The sequence below is a fragment of the Crinia signifera genome, chromosome 2, assembly GCF_055691185.1.
Source record: "Crinia signifera chromosome 2, ASM5569118v1, whole genome shotgun sequence".
Classification (NCBI taxonomy): Eukaryota; Metazoa; Chordata; class Amphibia; order Anura; family Myobatrachidae; genus Crinia; species Crinia signifera.
In genome coordinates, this window is record NC_139218.1 from 151,941,875 (window position 1) to 151,958,714 (window position 16,840).

General features: G+C 42.4%; 1 protein-coding gene across 2 annotated transcripts in view; it reads right to left on the minus strand.

Moving 5' to 3' along the window:
* The window catches only part of SCUBE3 (signal peptide, CUB domain and EGF like domain containing 3), a 206,776-nt gene that overhangs the window by 82,432 nt on the left and 107,504 nt on the right, over nt 1-16,840 (minus strand). Inside the window, exons 6-7 of one of the 2 annotated variants that reach the window (XM_083173133.1) lie at nt 9,685-9,801; nt 326-373 (exon numbers count right to left, since the gene is read on the minus strand). In XM_083173133.1, the coding sequence (XP_083029259.1) occupies nt 326-373; nt 9,685-9,801 (165 nt within the window). The remainder of the gene's footprint in view (nt 1-325; nt 374-9,684; nt 9,802-16,840) is intronic. The other variant, XM_083173135.1, reaches the window with a different exon arrangement.

Sequence of the window (16,840 nt, forward strand, 5' to 3'; positions counted from 1 at the left end):
CAGCTGAACAGGAGTGCGCATCTACATTGAATTGGGAAAGAAAGCTTAAAAACATGTTCTACAGTATCTCCATTCGATGTCTATGCGATCCTGATTCGATTTTGACTATATAGTCAAATCGAATGTCAAATTTTACTGTGTGTAAACAGGATAAGTGTCTACAGTTCACATTCTTTACAATGCCTCTGTGGAAAATGTTTTTCTCCAGAAGTTAAATAATATGAGCTTCATCTCATTGTACACAATTAAACACATACATAAAATAATCTACAGCATATGCATACATACACAAACACACTCAAATTAAAGTAGGCTTCATATTTACCATTGGCTAAGATCGGGGCGCTAGGGGTCTGATCGGATCGTTTCTCCCCTGTTTACAAGAGAGGTATCTATCAGTGTAATCAACAGTATATATCATCCCACTCAGACTGAATGAATATACGGTACCCATTTGACACATTTACTTATAGTAAGTCTTTTTGAAAATATTAAATTTCTTAAATAGCCAGGTGTCTTAGAACAATCTTAACATACAACCTATGATTACAATAGAAAAATATCAAATATAATAAATCTATAAAAATATAACCAAATATATAAAACCATATAAGTGCTGACTTTATATAATTTATCTAATATTTCATTCCAAATATTGACTGACTACTTGCCAAATTAATTCAGCATAAAAATTGAGCCAAAAATCTGTTTAACTGACAGCAAATACATGTTTCAATAAGTCTTGATTCAATGACTTTGTAAACAATTAATGATCAATGTATAATCAGTCACAACATTGTACATGGAAACCAATCATCAACAAATGTCTGATACTTTCTGGTGAAAACTAATTTAGATGCTTTGTCACGACTGTGCTCACTACATTTGCTGTTCAGCAGTTTAAATAATACTGCATTTTGGGGGTGATTCAGGTTGGTTTGCAAAAGCAAACTCCTTATTTAATGGACAAAACCATGTGCACTGCAGATGAGGCAGATGTAACGTGCAGAGATAGTGTGTGATAGTGTGAGATATTTGTGTGAGTTATTTCATTTCTGCAGAGTAAATACTGGCTGCTTTATTTGTACACTGCAATTCAGATTTCAGTATTAACACCCCCCATTCAAATGTAACTCTCTCTGCACATGTTACATCTGCCCCACCTGCAGTGCAAACCAACCTGAATTAAGCCCTTTGTTCTGTTTTTGTTTCTTGACACATTTTGCACTGTGACCACAATAATAACTGTCCAAACACAGTTATTTTATTATTTGTCACTGGCAAAATTCTAGCTGTAAAAATAAACAATATTTCTTTAGGTACATTTTTAGAAAACACAGAAAAGCTATTATTTTTGTGCAATTTGCCCTTAGTGCCACTATCTGTCTAGTATATGGGTGAGCTTATCTGAGGGTCTATTTATGCAGCAGTTATAGACCCTGCCACAAGAAAATGGACATCACTACGTCCTCCTATTTAAGAAGAAGCAGAGAAATTACTGATTTCTCCTTTTTTTCCCCCAGCACTGTCTGCTTTCTTCATATTCCTTTTCTAGGTAATTTAATCTGGATATGTTCTTATATATCTCCAGGGCCGGTGTAAGACTTCTCAGTACCTAGGCAAAACTTCAACCAACTGCTCCCCCCCCCCCTTCCCCATGCTGCCACCAATAACCACTTTCCAACCCCTTAAGGCATACTTGCCTAACATTCCGAAATGGCTGTGAGGCTTCAAAAAACCGTGTGGTCCTCCCAGCCCCATGGGAAGGTGAGCAAGTCCTCTGCTTTACCTGGAGGCCCCCAGCACCCTCCCCTTTACCACCTACAACAGAGTACAAGGAAGAGGGGGCAGCAAAGTAGGAAAGTATGCCTCAAGGGGAAGTATGGAGGTAAGGTCTTAGAAGTTCCACAGCCGCCGCCTGCATTAAGTACAACAAGGATCCTCATAGACATCCTTGATTTTTTTGATAGGCAGACTTGGTTGCGCCCTCCAGACCCTTGAGCCCTAGGCAGCTGCCTAAAGATGCCTAATGGTAGAGCCGGCCCTCGATATGTCCTTCCATAAAAGGATCTGCAAAGCCAGAGCCATGTTCCTCTACAGATCATGTCTCCATTTGTACACAGTGGTGTAGCAATGCCCTCGAAGTCCAAGCAGTGGCTTATAAGGTTACTTGAAAGTGCCAAATTCTGGAGACATTGGTGAGCCTGCAAACATATAACTCTGGACAATGACCATGATACCACTGTCAACAAACATGATTGCCCCTGGAAACGAGCAGAAAAACCCTGTCAACAAGCATGTAGGTAAAAAATTATAATTAATGTATGGGAGGGGGGGCGCCAACATCTTTTTTAGCAGGGGCGAAGATTTCTAGTTCTGGCACTGTCTGTACATACAGTCACATTAATGACTGCATTGGGCTAGCAGAATTGTTTTTGCCAGGGTCATTGATTGCACGCACAAAGGCATACAAAAAATAGCACTTCAAATTTATATTCCTGAAATTGGATATTTACTTTTGTGGGAAAATCATAAGTAATAATAAATAGAACTTGTATATTATTTGCACTATAATACCTGATGCTAATTTTTCCGTAGCCTGACTGTCTCGTCTGGTTTACATGGTGCAGTCATAATAATCCAGTTTACTTGTATTAAGTGATAGTTACTTGAATAAGCCTTGAATAAAGAAAATTAGTAAAGAAAGTGGCTACTCTTGAATTCAGCCGGGGTATGTCAGGTCAATCATATCTAGATCAATCCCAAGTGTCAACACTTTGCATGCCATGCTTAGGTTCCTAACATAAGCCATTCCAGAGGGACAAAATGCTCTGTTCCTGGGCTTACTTGCCAGTGGCATTTGCAATATTATTTTCTACACAATAAAAACATTTTCATAATACTTTAAAAAGGTTAATGCTGTGTATAATAATTAGTAATCACTTCTTTTCTCTCCATGAAATGGATCCTGTTCTTATAGTGGACTTCTTTTGTGCCACAATCAATAGTGAAGGTGGGTATGCAAATTGACAGTTAAACCACTCTAGATTCTCGGGAAGTCCTGCACCAATGTGCTGGGATGATTGTTACCCTTTGTAGTGGTGTCAGCTGGATTGTGTCCTTAGCTTGAAATTATATTCCTCCACCAAAGTTTTAGGGGTAGATTTATTAAGCTCAGTGAAGTGATAAAGTGTCTAGTTTTTATCACCGGCCAATCAGCTCCTACCTGTTATTTTTCAAACCAAGCCTGTAACTTCACAGTTATTAGCTGATTGGCCGGTGATAAAGTACCAGCCACATTATCACTTCACCAAGCTTAATAAATCTGCCCCTTAGTGTCCATCTGTCCTGGATCAGTTATCCAAACATAAGTCAGTGCTGGAGATCCAAAGTTGGCAATTGGTGGAATCCCTGGATTTGGCCCCAAAACTTCCTGGATTAGTCTGCGCACATGCAAATCTAAAGCCGGGCAGCGCTGAGCACATGCTCAGACGTTGTCCAGCTGCTTTTGACACCGGCATTGTGGCAGTGCGCAGCGTGACATGATGTCACAGGTCATGCTGCGCAGCCCACCTGTGGCATTGATCGCACCAGCTGACTCCCACCCACCACATCGCTCGGCTCTCAACTGTTCCTCTCAGCTCTGGATTATTATTATAATTATTATTATTATTATTATTATATGTGGGTGTTTTCTGGGGGTACCTGAAGATAATGGGTATCCACTTAATGTTTCAACAGGAGACTACAGTAGATATCGAAAATATGTGTTGCGGTCACCTGTTTTCGACCACAAAATTACGTTTGCTTTCTTGACAAATTTGACAAGCTCTGGAAACACTGTTTCTGAAACTTTGCATACAAGTTCAAGGAGATAAGTAAATGTCCCTCTGGATGATTCTTGGTAAATTATGAGGTGGCTGAAAAGAGATTTGTTTATGCGTACTTCCCAACTTTATTAATGCTTGGGACATCTTGATGACACAATTCTTGAAGTATGGCCAGTGCTCTGTGAGCTGGTGGCCATTCTCCCAGCCCCTCTGACTCAATGAATAGAAGCTGTGAGCATGGCCCTCGCTCCCCCCAACGACGACCCCCCCCCCCTGCCATTGCTCCCTTTCCCACCAGAGTCAGCACCCCACCTGCCCCACCTCCTCAATATACCCCAATACCAATATTGGTGTTGGCATGAATCGGGTAGTGTGTATGGGGCTGTAGTTCCAATGTCCCAGCAAAGTCCAGTATCACTGGTACCAGCTTGGTATTTAGTGAGATGCACTGAACTAGCAATCCAGAATCACATGTACCAAACCTTTGTCCAGCCTAAGATCCACTGTCCCAGCAGCATCCAGCATCACCAGGCCAATGTCCAGCCTAAGGTCTGCTATTCCAGCAATGTCCAGAACCACCAGTACTAGCCAGGTGTCCGGCACAATACCCTTTAAGCCGCTAGTATCCAGAACTGGTACTAGCCGAAAGTTCAGTCACAAAGTCACTGCTGATGCAACATCCTGAATACAGTTCTTCTCCATCCACAGGCCCACTTCAGCTTCACAATTCTGTTCCACTAGATCCTTTTGCAATTGTTAATCAGCAGCTCCCATAGAGACCAGTTCTAGCATGGATCTCAGCTCTCAAATTATCTCTGCTAACTTCACTGCCTGGACAATCTACAATCTAAATGATTCCATGGATCTGGTTCCAGAGTGTATTGACATTCCAGTGATATCTTGCTGACCTCACCTTAGGACCTCTTCCACCTTATGCAGAACTTTATTGGTACAGCCATAATTTCCATGCCGTACTTTTGAGCTCAGATGGTTACATCAAAATGACTATTTAAGTACTAATTAATATTAGATAGGACTGCTGGACTTTGCAAGCCCCCTAATACTACCGCTTGCCAGTTTTAGGTATTTCTATGGGTTTTTCCCCCCAGAAAATATACATTCCAGGGTGATGATTTTTTTTTATTTATCCCAAGAAATATTAAAAGTCAAAAAGACCCACCTTCCCCTAAAAATAATTAGTAAAGAGACAGTTGGCAGTTCTAGTGTTACTGTAAGTCAACTGTGCTTAGCCATGAAACCTGGACTGTGGGCAATGAGGATAGTCCACAAGATTCCAGCCTCCTGAGCAACAGACCCTGGGTACTGGATTGCTGGTGGGCGTAGCTCATGACTTCATGCGGCAGCAAATACACTTGGTATGAATACTCATATTATTTTAATACATATTTTCAGCAGTACATTTTAATTGACATTGCATTGGGACCCATTTCAGGATACCATGCTATGCTTATTAAATGTGGGACAACAATTTCCCATTGTTTACTTAAGCATTAATCTCTCATGAGCACTACCTATTGGATCCCATTAATGCGAGTGCAATGGTTTGATTTTACTGTATAAATGAATTGCTACAAACTTATCTATGCAAGCATTGTTAAAACTGTTATTTATACTGTACTGCTGACAATGCCAAGATCTAGAGCAGGGGTAGCCAATCAGTGGCTTTTGAATCACATTCTTAATGAAATGTGACTCCCGCACCCACGTCACTGCCACTTGCCTCCTCTGACTGTGGCATGGAGTATCACACAATCACTTTGGACATCACTGTCAGCTCTTCCAGCTACCCCCTGCTGAGCACTGTTACCTACAGCTGTCAGCTCTTTCATCCAGGATCATCTTTATGTATGGGCTCAATGGGCAGCTGCCCAAGGGCCCCCCAATTCTAGGGGCCTTTGGGTTGGGGTTGTGGGTATCTGCCTCCTGAGCTTCTTGGGAGGCAGTTGAGAATGCTGCATGGTCACTCTGATTGTGAATCACACACACCAGGCAGCATTCTTTTTCTGCTTCCCAGCCTGCAGACAGACAGTGGCTGTCAGCATGCTGATTGGTGGATGACTGAAGTTATCCACCAATCAGAGTTCAGCATTTTTTCCTGCCTCCCAACTGCAGCCAAACAGTGAATGGCTGTTGGCATGCTGATTTGTGGATGGCCGGAGCTATTCATCAATCAGAGTGCTGACAGCCATTCACTGTATGGAAGCAAGTGGAGAGAAGGCACAGGACCACAGGAGGGCATGTTATGATTTTTTTGTTTACATTTTCAGCATCAATGGATGTGGAGGGGCCCCAAATGCATTGCTTTGCCTGGGGCCTACCATGCTGTTAAGACAGCCTTGCTTCTATCTGCCCCCGCCACGCTGCTGAGCTCTGTTAACAGCAGCTGTCAGTTCTTCTAGCTGCCTCCTGCTGAGCTGACACATCGCTGAGCTCTGTTAACAATTGCTGTCAGTTATTTCATCTGCCCCCCCCTGCCCCTGACCGTGCTGACACACTGCTTAATTCTCAGGTGAGACAGGAGGTCTGAATTCAGCTTTCCCGCCTTGGCAAACCCAGCCCTCCTGCTTATTATTGTGCAAACACTACATACAGTGTATTTTAGAGTAAAATAAAAATTATATATGCGAAGTCTGGAATAAAGCAATTCATTTAGAAGACAGAGCGTGGCACTATCCCAAATTTTACTCCTGCTTGTATGAACGTATAAAAGAAGATACCAGGGAGGACCCTTTTTGTGGCCATCTTTTCTTCAGCTACTCAGTGGTGTGTTCATGCTGCTCTCCCCAGTGCTTCATCTTGTGGACCAGCTTCTCTCCTGGGCTTGTAAGGTATTTTAGTCACTAATGTTGTTTAGTCCCTACTGGTTTAAAATAAATGTGCTGCTAGTTTGAAGCTGAGGTGTCACAAGATGTTTTTATATAGCATAAATGTGCTGCTTGTAGCTAGGCCACAACCAGTGGCGTAACTATAGTCCGGCAGCCCCCGCAGTGGTGGGGAGGCACTAAGAAGGTGGGGGCTGGGGGGGGGGGGGTCTGCAGGACTATAGTTACCGCCGGCGCTCCTGCCCCCCCCCAGAACAGTTAACACCCTCCTTACCCCGTTGCCGCCGCCTCTAACCCCTACACGCAAATCTGACGGGTCCCCGGTTCTCCTGGCTACAGCTGCTAATAAGTGACACTCAGAGAATGGCTGCCCCCATACAGCAGACAGTTTTTAAGGTTGCTAGAGGAGGCTGCCGCCTCCCTTTAGCATCCTCAAAAACTGTCTGCATTATGGGGGCAGCCATTTTCCTGGGAGAGCCAGGGACCCGACAGATCTGCATGTCCGGCGGCAACGGGGTACCCGGTAAGGAGGGTGATAACTTTTCTGGGGTGGGAGTGGGGGGAGGGGAGTGTTAACTAATGGGGGGGGGGGGGCGGGTGGCTGATTGGTTGGCCACCCCAGATCTTGGATATAACAGCATGTATTCTAGAACTGCTTCATACTAGTACTTTGTGTGCCCAATAGCAAAATGTATGATATGTATAAGTGGCCCCCCAACTCAGCTTACAGGGATAACAGTCTGTTGAAATAAAGAGGTTGGTGGGAATATAACACTAATGCAGGGTAAAAGAGTTGAAAGCTCATGCATCAGTCAGCATGTGTACTGTATCTGGCAACTGGTACATGAATTGTCCCTGGCCTGTAGTCGTATTTGTCAGGAAGTGTTCTAAACTAATAACTAACTTCATGTTCTCTTCATTATGGGCCATTTAGAGTGAGTTAGGTAAGGAAAATATGCATGCAATTCTTTCTTGCATATCTATAAAGCTCTTTAATTATATACCAACATATACACTTCGGCCAACATAAAGACTGCAGGCACAAAAGATTTGCAAACCTGACAAACCATGCACCTCATTTTCAGTTGCACAAAATTTGAAATAGTTAAAAGAGACACACCTTACATGCTGGTGGTACACACCTTACCTATAGGTGGTACATCATATACAGTTGGCACATACTTTACATATAGTTGGTACCTCACATAAAGTCAGCACACACTTTACATTTACATGGTATGTCACATGCAATTGCCAACCCTTTACATTTAGTTGGTATCACACATACAGTTGGCACATACAGTTATACACATAGGTTGTCACACACTTAACATACTGTATATTTGGCACCTCACATACAGTACAGTTGGCATACACTTTACATATCAGTGGCAAATCAAATACAATTTGTACACAATTTACGTATAGGTGGTGCCTCACATACAGGTAGTAGTGGGGTAAGACTATGGGCAGGGGCCACTAACCTTACTGAGAATCAACCCGGGTATTGTGAGTGACATAGGGTGAGATGTATTAAGCTTCAGAAAGTGATAAAATGGAGAGTGTTAAACAACCAGCCAATCAGCCAGCAGAGGAGACTGTCATCTGTACTTCAAGGGACAGAGACATCAAGTCCCACTATAATTATGTAATTAATTAATTTGTGTCATTTTAGCCCCCCTCACTGAAGACCCACACGTCATGGTATTTAACCAGCAGAGTAGGGATGTGTAATTTAGTATATATGAAATAAAGAGACAAATATTTTATTTAAACCAGGGCATGTGGAGTCTATTCTGATCAACTACAGTGATGTAGTGAAAAGACCCATCCGATGTGACTGACTCACCTGTTAAGAATTGTGCGTAATTGTGACCCCTCCCCCATGTCACATTTATCGATTTTACTGATTTAGGATTGTTTTTATTCAATTAGTATTGCACGAAGATTTGTTTCTGTTCTTCATCCAAACAGTATTATATGAAGATTTGTTTTTTTCTCTCTCCTTTATATATGTTAAACAACTCTGAAACTGAGTATAAGAATCTACTAATTAAACTAGGGAAGTTAAGTTATTATCATTTCTCCCCTCACTATTGGCACCCCAGGCTGTGATACAGGCCTTTTATTTCTAAAGATAGTCAAGGGATGTTGAAAACAGACAAGTTCAACCTTTAACAAATTCTAAAGCCCTATACACACTAGGCTATATTGTGAACAATATCACTCAGAAAGGGCTTTCTGAGTGACTATTATTCACAATATCTCAGAGTGTGTACTCTCAATACGCTCCTGTGCATCCTTAATGACCCCCTCCTTTCTGCATGTTCAGACCAGGGAGGACCTTGTTAATGACAGCCATGCTGCAGCTGCAGCATGGGTGTCACTCCCTTCCGTGTATATACACTTGTCCCCCACCAGGTCCCTTCCACCTGATATCGGCATCGGTGTGGATCAGCTAGTGTGTAGGGGGTCAACCATGAATAGATGCATTTTCAAATGGTGCAAAATAATTACTTGAGTTGGCCGTACACCTACAATTTCATTGTCCAATCTGGCTAGTTGGAACGGAAATGTAGTAATATATGGGTGTGTAGGACAATTGATAATTTACTCGCAAACTCTGAAAAACAGACAAAAATGGTCAATCATAAAACTAGTTAAATCCATTTGGTATAAACAATTTGACCGTTTTTGTCAGTTTTCTGGCATTTTGGAACAAATTGTCAATTGTCATTTGCTCCCATACATTGCCAGATTGGAGAATAAATCTTTAAGTGTAAGACCAGCTATAGATATATATAGGCACAGAAGGAGCATATACAGTATAAAGAAATAGCTTTTGAGATGGTTTGTTTTGCTGCTGGGCTATTGGTAGTTATTTTTTCTTAATGCAGTAAAATCACATTATTTCTCATGAGATACAACTTTTATATGGAAACTGAAAAGTCAATGAAATGATGTCACATTTACACCTACATTAACTCTATGCCTATATCCATTGAACTTACCGATACAAGTCTTGCCATCAGAGTGTAATGCAAACTTGACATGACAGCCGCACCGAGGACCGTGGTCGGTGTCATCACATGTGTGCTGACAGCCACCATTACCGTAATTACAAGTCACTAGAACATAAGGAAGAAAAAAAATACCATTAATATAGGGCGGCATTTAAATAATCATTATACAAAAGTGAACAGCCCCAAAATACCAGCAATTGTAGTAAGACTTAAATGACTTCTATACTTTCACTTGTAGCCTTGTGCAAGTTGCTGCAAAAGTCATACACTTTCTGTGCTTAGGGTCATATTTATCCTGGGTGGTAGAGAGCACCTCTAATCAAAAAAGCGATTCCACTAGAGGCCTATATCTGCAAAGAGGTTGTCAATAATTAGAGCTATCACTTTGCTGCTGTGTTGTACTAGGCCATGTACTGTATGCACATAACAAAACTGTCCAATGTGACCACGGAGGTGGAAGAGGCATAAAAGCTGTCAGGGAAGGATCAGAAGATCTAGCAATGGCTTAAGCTGGCCATACATCAGAACAACCAGCTTGTGATCCGTATCGTGTCACAATTTCCCTTGAACTCCCCGGCAGTCCCGCACTCACAATAAGGTGCATTTTTGACACACAATGTGCCAACGATGTACTTACGAATGCAATGTACAATCCAGCTGCATCATATGGTTGATCATTTATTGTATGTCTCACAAAAACCTTTCTTAAAGATTGGAGCTAAATTTAAATAGTGGGCTGGCCTTACTAAGGGGTATATAATGCAGGTGCCATTTTAGCTCTGTGCACTTCTTTTTCCTTTGTGACTAGTGAGGCTTGATTTTTACCCTGCTGAATGTTCCACATTTCTAGCTTTGCTTTGCCTGGCATGATAAAGTGCTTTATATTACTTACTATCTTGAATTGTATATCCTGTATTCTGTGGTGATGGATCCCTGTCACTATAGAATTCTGATATCCTATGCTGTGGTCAACCTGTGTGGGGAGAGGGAGGGGCCCAGCACAGGGGAAGGATGAGGTCCTGTTGGACCAAGGACTGGTTGTTGGAGAGGGAGAGAAAATCCTACATGCCCTGCTGAAGGAGATCCAGGAGAACAATCCACAAGACTACTGCAACTTCCTTTGAATGGACGGTGACACCTTCAAGGAGTTGCTCCTTCTGGTGACCCCCTATATCCAGAGGCAGGATACCAGGTTCCAGAGAGCCATCATGGGTGAGGAGAGGTTGGTGGCTACACTGCAGTACCTGGCTACAGGAAGGTCCATGGAATACCTGGAGCTCAGGACCTGTGTCTTGGCTCAAGCTTTGGGGCGTATCATCACTGAGACTTGCAAGGCTATCGCGAAGGTGCTGCAGTACCAGTATAACAAGGTATAATAAGAAAAACCACACCTGTGTCTGAATTAACCAGGAAAACTGTTTTATTAAACGTTTTATTTATTTTTGCATGAAAAGCTCTTTTGAGCCTTTTTGAGGTTAAAAAGCATCATTTTAAAACTTTGTAAAAGTTTGAATTTGTGACCAACATGGCTTCTTAAATAACATTATAAAATAGTTATTATAAAATAGTTATACTTTTTTTAATCTAAAATAGTTATGTATATAAAAGTCTATACAATAGTATAAAATAAATGTATAAAACAGTACAAACAGTTCCAGCAAGCTTTATTGTCCCCGATAAATATGGTATTGTATGATATATGGTGTATCTGGCACAGATTTCTTGAGCAGAGCAAACTCATGCTACAAATGCAAACTCAATGGCCCTGACCCCATTGAGCTGCCCTCAGCATAAGTTTTCTCAGCAGTTAGAAACTATGACAAAGACACCATGCTCCTTACAGCACCATAGTTATTGGGAATATTAAAACTTGCTTATTACTGGGGAACCCCACTCACAATAGGATCAAATCCCCACTGTCCTCCTCTGCTTCAAGTAAAGTAGAAAAAATGCTGAAGTGGGCAGAGGTGAGTGGAGGAGCAGGCTGATATTTGAAGGTGGGTGGGGGAGCAGGCTGGTCTAAGCAGGTAGGTGGGGGAGCAGGCTGGTATGAGTGGGCAGGCTGCGGTCTGTTTTAGGAAGGTATAATGTCTGGGAGAAATGGTAGGTGGGTGGCAGAGTAGGGAGGGTAGCCTGGGGAGGACAAGTGTTCAAGGGTGTGAAGTTTTTTTTCCTCAGTTAGAAGAAAGTTTCATGCTCTATACAGCATATCTGATTATATGCTTTTGAAATGCATAATTTGATTGTCTGGCATTTCACGTAGTGCAGCACTGACATATGAGGCAAACCAAGCAAACTTGTCTGTGGTTTGGATAATGCCTCCCTGGCTTTGATCAGAAATTGGTCTTCTTCTATGTTTTTTCTTTTTCTTGTTTTGTTGGATGGAGGAGCTGATGGAGGTTGCATTGCTGGAGTTTCCGAGGTAGATGGACTATACATGTCAGGAGTCTGTTGAAAAGAAAAAAACATTAATTTAATTAATTTATTTTTTCTTACAGTTCCCTACAAGTACGGAGGAATAGATAGCCATTACTGAGGAGTTTGAAAGTCGTTGGCAGTTCCCTAACTGTGGAGGAGCCATTGATGGGAAGCATGTTCACATTACCCCACCTGCCAACAGCGGATCTTACTACTACAATTACAAACGGTATTTCTGCATCATTTTAATGGCAGTGGTGAATGCTAACTATGAGATCATCTTTGTAGATGTGGGCAAGAATGGCCATGCTTTGGATGATGGCTCGTTTAAAAATACTGTTTTCTGACCGGCCGACCACCAAGACCCTGCATTTGCCATGTCAAGAGGAAACCAGGCACGGCATAAATTCTGCCTTTGTTGCAGATCGCACTTCACAAGAAAATTATGAAGTCTTATGCGCAAAGGTGTCTAACTAAATAGAAGAGCATATTCAATTACTGTCTTGAGCACATTGCATTGTTAAAATGCCTTTGGGATATTGAGCAACCGATTCCGTATCTTTCACACATCAATCATCTTGAAAGATTGTGTGGGTCATCACTGTCTACTGTGTTCTACACAACTTTCTGCACAACAAAGCCACCCAGCAAAGGACAGCAGGTGCAGCTGAAGTGGAGGATCTGTCTAGAGAATCTGGAAGAGGTTGCTCAATGTTCTTCCATTGTGCTACCAGCAGCACTACAAAGTAGGAATGTTCTGGCAAAAAGGTCAGAGACGTATACATGGCCTACTTCAATGGAGATGGTGCACTGTCATGGCAGGAGGATAGCGTTAGATAAAGTGGACACTCTACACACACTACATCACACTCCCTCTGCTACATCCCCTCTCTACGGAACTACCCGACCGCCCTTATTAAGTACTAATGAAAATTATATATACTACTATTCCAGATGACTATGTATCTACTTACGGGAATGGACTCTGGCATATCATGCAGATCCTCTTGTTGTACTCCAGTCTCTGCCATAAATACAAGTGAAGGCCTGATAGGTTCTTGGTGGACTGTGAAGAGCAACTCCTTTTAGTACCATAAATTGGTGTGCTATATGTCTTCAGCGCCAACTCCAGACCTTTGTGAATTCTTTATTTTGTTATGTTCCTTTAAAAAAACAGTTCTGATGTTCTGATGTTTCTTCCAGCACCAATCAATAGAGGCCATGTCATGATAAGGTTTGCGGTACCTGACGAGTTCCTCCAATGCTGCATTGTGCTCTTGCTTATTGACATAGTCCCTGGACTTAACCCTACACAAGCATTCATTATCTCTGTATACAGTATATTAATGAATCCTTGAGTAAATTCTCTCTCATTATCTAGGGACATTTCTAAAATAGTAAAAAAAGAGAGACAATTTTAAAATGGTTGACTATTATGGAGTACACTCGGCAATAAAAATGTAGAACACTTTGAAAATTTGGCCACCTCCTACAGGGGGGTGGCCATTAAATGCTGAATTAAATGTTGTTGGTTTTTGTATTTGATGAAAGTTTGTTCGGTTTTTACTCGTCAAATATTTCATAAACAATAGTCTATGTATAGAATCAAAGAGTGGACATAAAAAGGGTCAGATTTGCCACTAAGCCCGCGAGGCATGGGCCAAGGGTGGCACATATTAAGTAAGGCCAAAGGTGGCACATATTGAGTCACAGTGTTGACTGACAGTGGCATAACTATTGATTATTTTATATTTCTTTATTTAAAATTCTAGTTCTGCTATGCTGGTTTTGGGCCTGTGGTTTTAGTACCAGGGAGGGAGTGAAGGGGACAGCTACTGCCAGTTTTTTTGGAGGGAGGGAGCCGGAGCAGCTGTCCGGAAGCTCTGCTCGTGCAGAAAAGATGCTGGAGACACACCATAGCATGGGGGAGGTCGGAGGATAGGCAGAGGAGCCCCTGCGGCAGCCGCTGATGCCCGCAGCCATACCATAGCAGGGGGAGGTCAGAGGAAAGGCTGAAGAACCGTACCATTGGGGTAGCCACGAGGGCCCGCTGCTGTTGCTGTCAGAAGCCGCCGCTGACAGGAAGTGCACCTGCCACCATGAGGATGGGAGAGAAGAGGATCCACTGCTGCTGCTGCCCAGAGCTGCTCCACAGACACAGGAAGAGCTGCTGCTACTGCTGACGACCCACAGCTTGGGGAAAGATGTAGCCAGCTGTAGCAGTCTAAAGACCCGGTGATGGTGAGCATCCCTAAGTCCATTTGTCAGTCTGTCCTCCCTGTGTCTATCTTTGCCCCCTATTTCTCTCCATCTATGCAGCCCCCCTGTCCATTCACCAGTCAGTTTGTTCCCCAGTATGGTGTTCTGCCATGCTTCTATGCCCCCTGTCTGTCCATGTGTGCCCACCAACCAGCCTATTGTGTGCTGTGTATAGAATGGGCATGCAGGGGTGGAGACAGCTGATCCGAGCCTCCAGGTCCTCTCTCCCTCTGGGTCCAGGGGGCAGCCAAAAATATTGTGCTCAGGGGTGGCCTGACCCTTAAATCCAGCCCTGTACATAGAGGGACACAAAACCCCAATTGCACATGTTCAGCACATGAAAACATGGGGGGGACTTTTTTATAATACACATTTGGATCTATTCAGCACATGAAAACATGGGGGGGACTTTTTTATAATACACATTTGGATCTTTTCAGCACTTGAAAACATGGGGGACACCTGTTTATGATGTACACTTGCACATATTTAGCACATGAAAACATGGGGGACACTTGTTTGTTATTCACATTTGCAAGTATTTAGCACATGGAAACATGGGGGACACTTTTTTATAAAACACATTTGGACATATTCAGGACATAAAAACATGGGGGACACTTGTTTATGATGCACACTTGCACATATTTAGCACATGAAAACATGGTGAAAACCTATTTATGATGCACTTTTGCAGTGCATTGATGGACAAACTGGTGATCAGTGTTGTGTCAGGGTATTGGTTGTCAGTGACTTTGTGGTGGTCAGTGCTATTAAAGTAAAAAAAGTGTTGATTACAGCAAAAAATCCAAATAGATGTATTTAGTAAACATTGCTAGGCAGTGGGCATTGGTGGAAAAACAATACATACTTTTGATCGCTTGCAAACCTGGATTGGGTGTCCTGCAGCTGCCTTGAGAGTCCCCCAGACACTGCACGCCACTTGCCTGGTATGCTTGCCCCCCCTCGCATGGCAGGTTCGCTCACATGGCTCTGAATGGATATTTAATATAATCCATTCGCAGCCTATGTTAGCTGGCCGCGCCCCCCCCCCCCCCCCCCCCCCCGCACCCGCTTCACCGGGCAATTTCCATGGCAACAACCAGCGCTTTCATGCCCAGGGGACCGAACTAATTAGAATAACCCCCATTGTGTCCCATAATTAACAATACATTAAATATGCTTAATTATGTTTACTTTTATACGTTCTTCTGAGTAGAGCCCTAAAGTGTTTACAATACAATTTTATTATAACTTTAACTCACCCTTACAGATGTGTCCACATACATACATCCTCATTTCACAACAAATGCTAATTAAATATTGCAAAAGCACTAATCCTAAATACTCAGTTCACTGAGATCCAAATTTGTGGACAAAGTAGTACAATAACAAAAAAAATTCACAGCACCAATAATCTCACCGCGTGGCATAAAAGGATAGTTGCCTGATGTTACACTGACTTATGCAAACCCACGAGAAATCATTTGATTGTCATTGTACGATTTCTCCTGATGCAGGCACATGCGAGGGGATGTGTTTTCATAATACATGCGAGGGGATATGGTGGCATGGGGGGGGGGAGAGATTTTTCAGAGGGGCAGGCACTCTGGGACTCAGTAAGCTGCGATCTTCCTAGCTTACCAAGTCAACCAGAATCAGGTCCTATGTGCGCTTCACCATCATGACCTGTGGGTTTAGGTGACATACACTTGGGGATTATGCAAATAGTCCACATTGCATGCACCAAACATAATACATATATTTGCCACTATACATAGCTTTATGCATCTCTGTGGCCAGGCCATCACTATCTGTATGCGTGGGTTGATACCCATGGTCCTCAATAGTGAACATTTGCCCCAGCCCTACCCTTGTTGCAAAAGGTGGGTGTGTCCGGTAAACCTGACGCAACCTTAATTTTGGTCTACAAGTTTTCTTTGAACATTTCCTTCATGAACGCACCCTGTTACACTCATGTGACTGAACTGTATGTTACTCTGTATCTCTCAAATTTGCTTATGCATGGTTCCCGATCATGTGTAGAGGGAAATAAAATGGGCATATATTCAAAAGCTGCATTAGTTCACTTATGTTGTGGTGGGTGCCAACATCTCTGTGAGAGATATGCAAAATATTTGTTAAAAATGCCAGCATTTGCTCAGATTTGTTATATAGATTAAAAAAAAAATGTTGTATAAAAAAAAAATTCCTATTTCCTATATAAGTTAAAAATTACAGGTCATTATGATTAATATCAATGTTTGGTAATTTTTACACCTATTTTGATAAACAATAGGCACTCAAAGGATTAATACACCCCACTGTATGCTGGAAATAAAGTTCTCTGCTGAGTTGGCTTCATCTTGTCTGATGTGGATTCAGTCAAATGTATATAGCTGTTTTGGGCAGCACACTACAACAGCTTCCAGTCTAGTGCAGTGATGAAATCCAGGACAAGCTAACC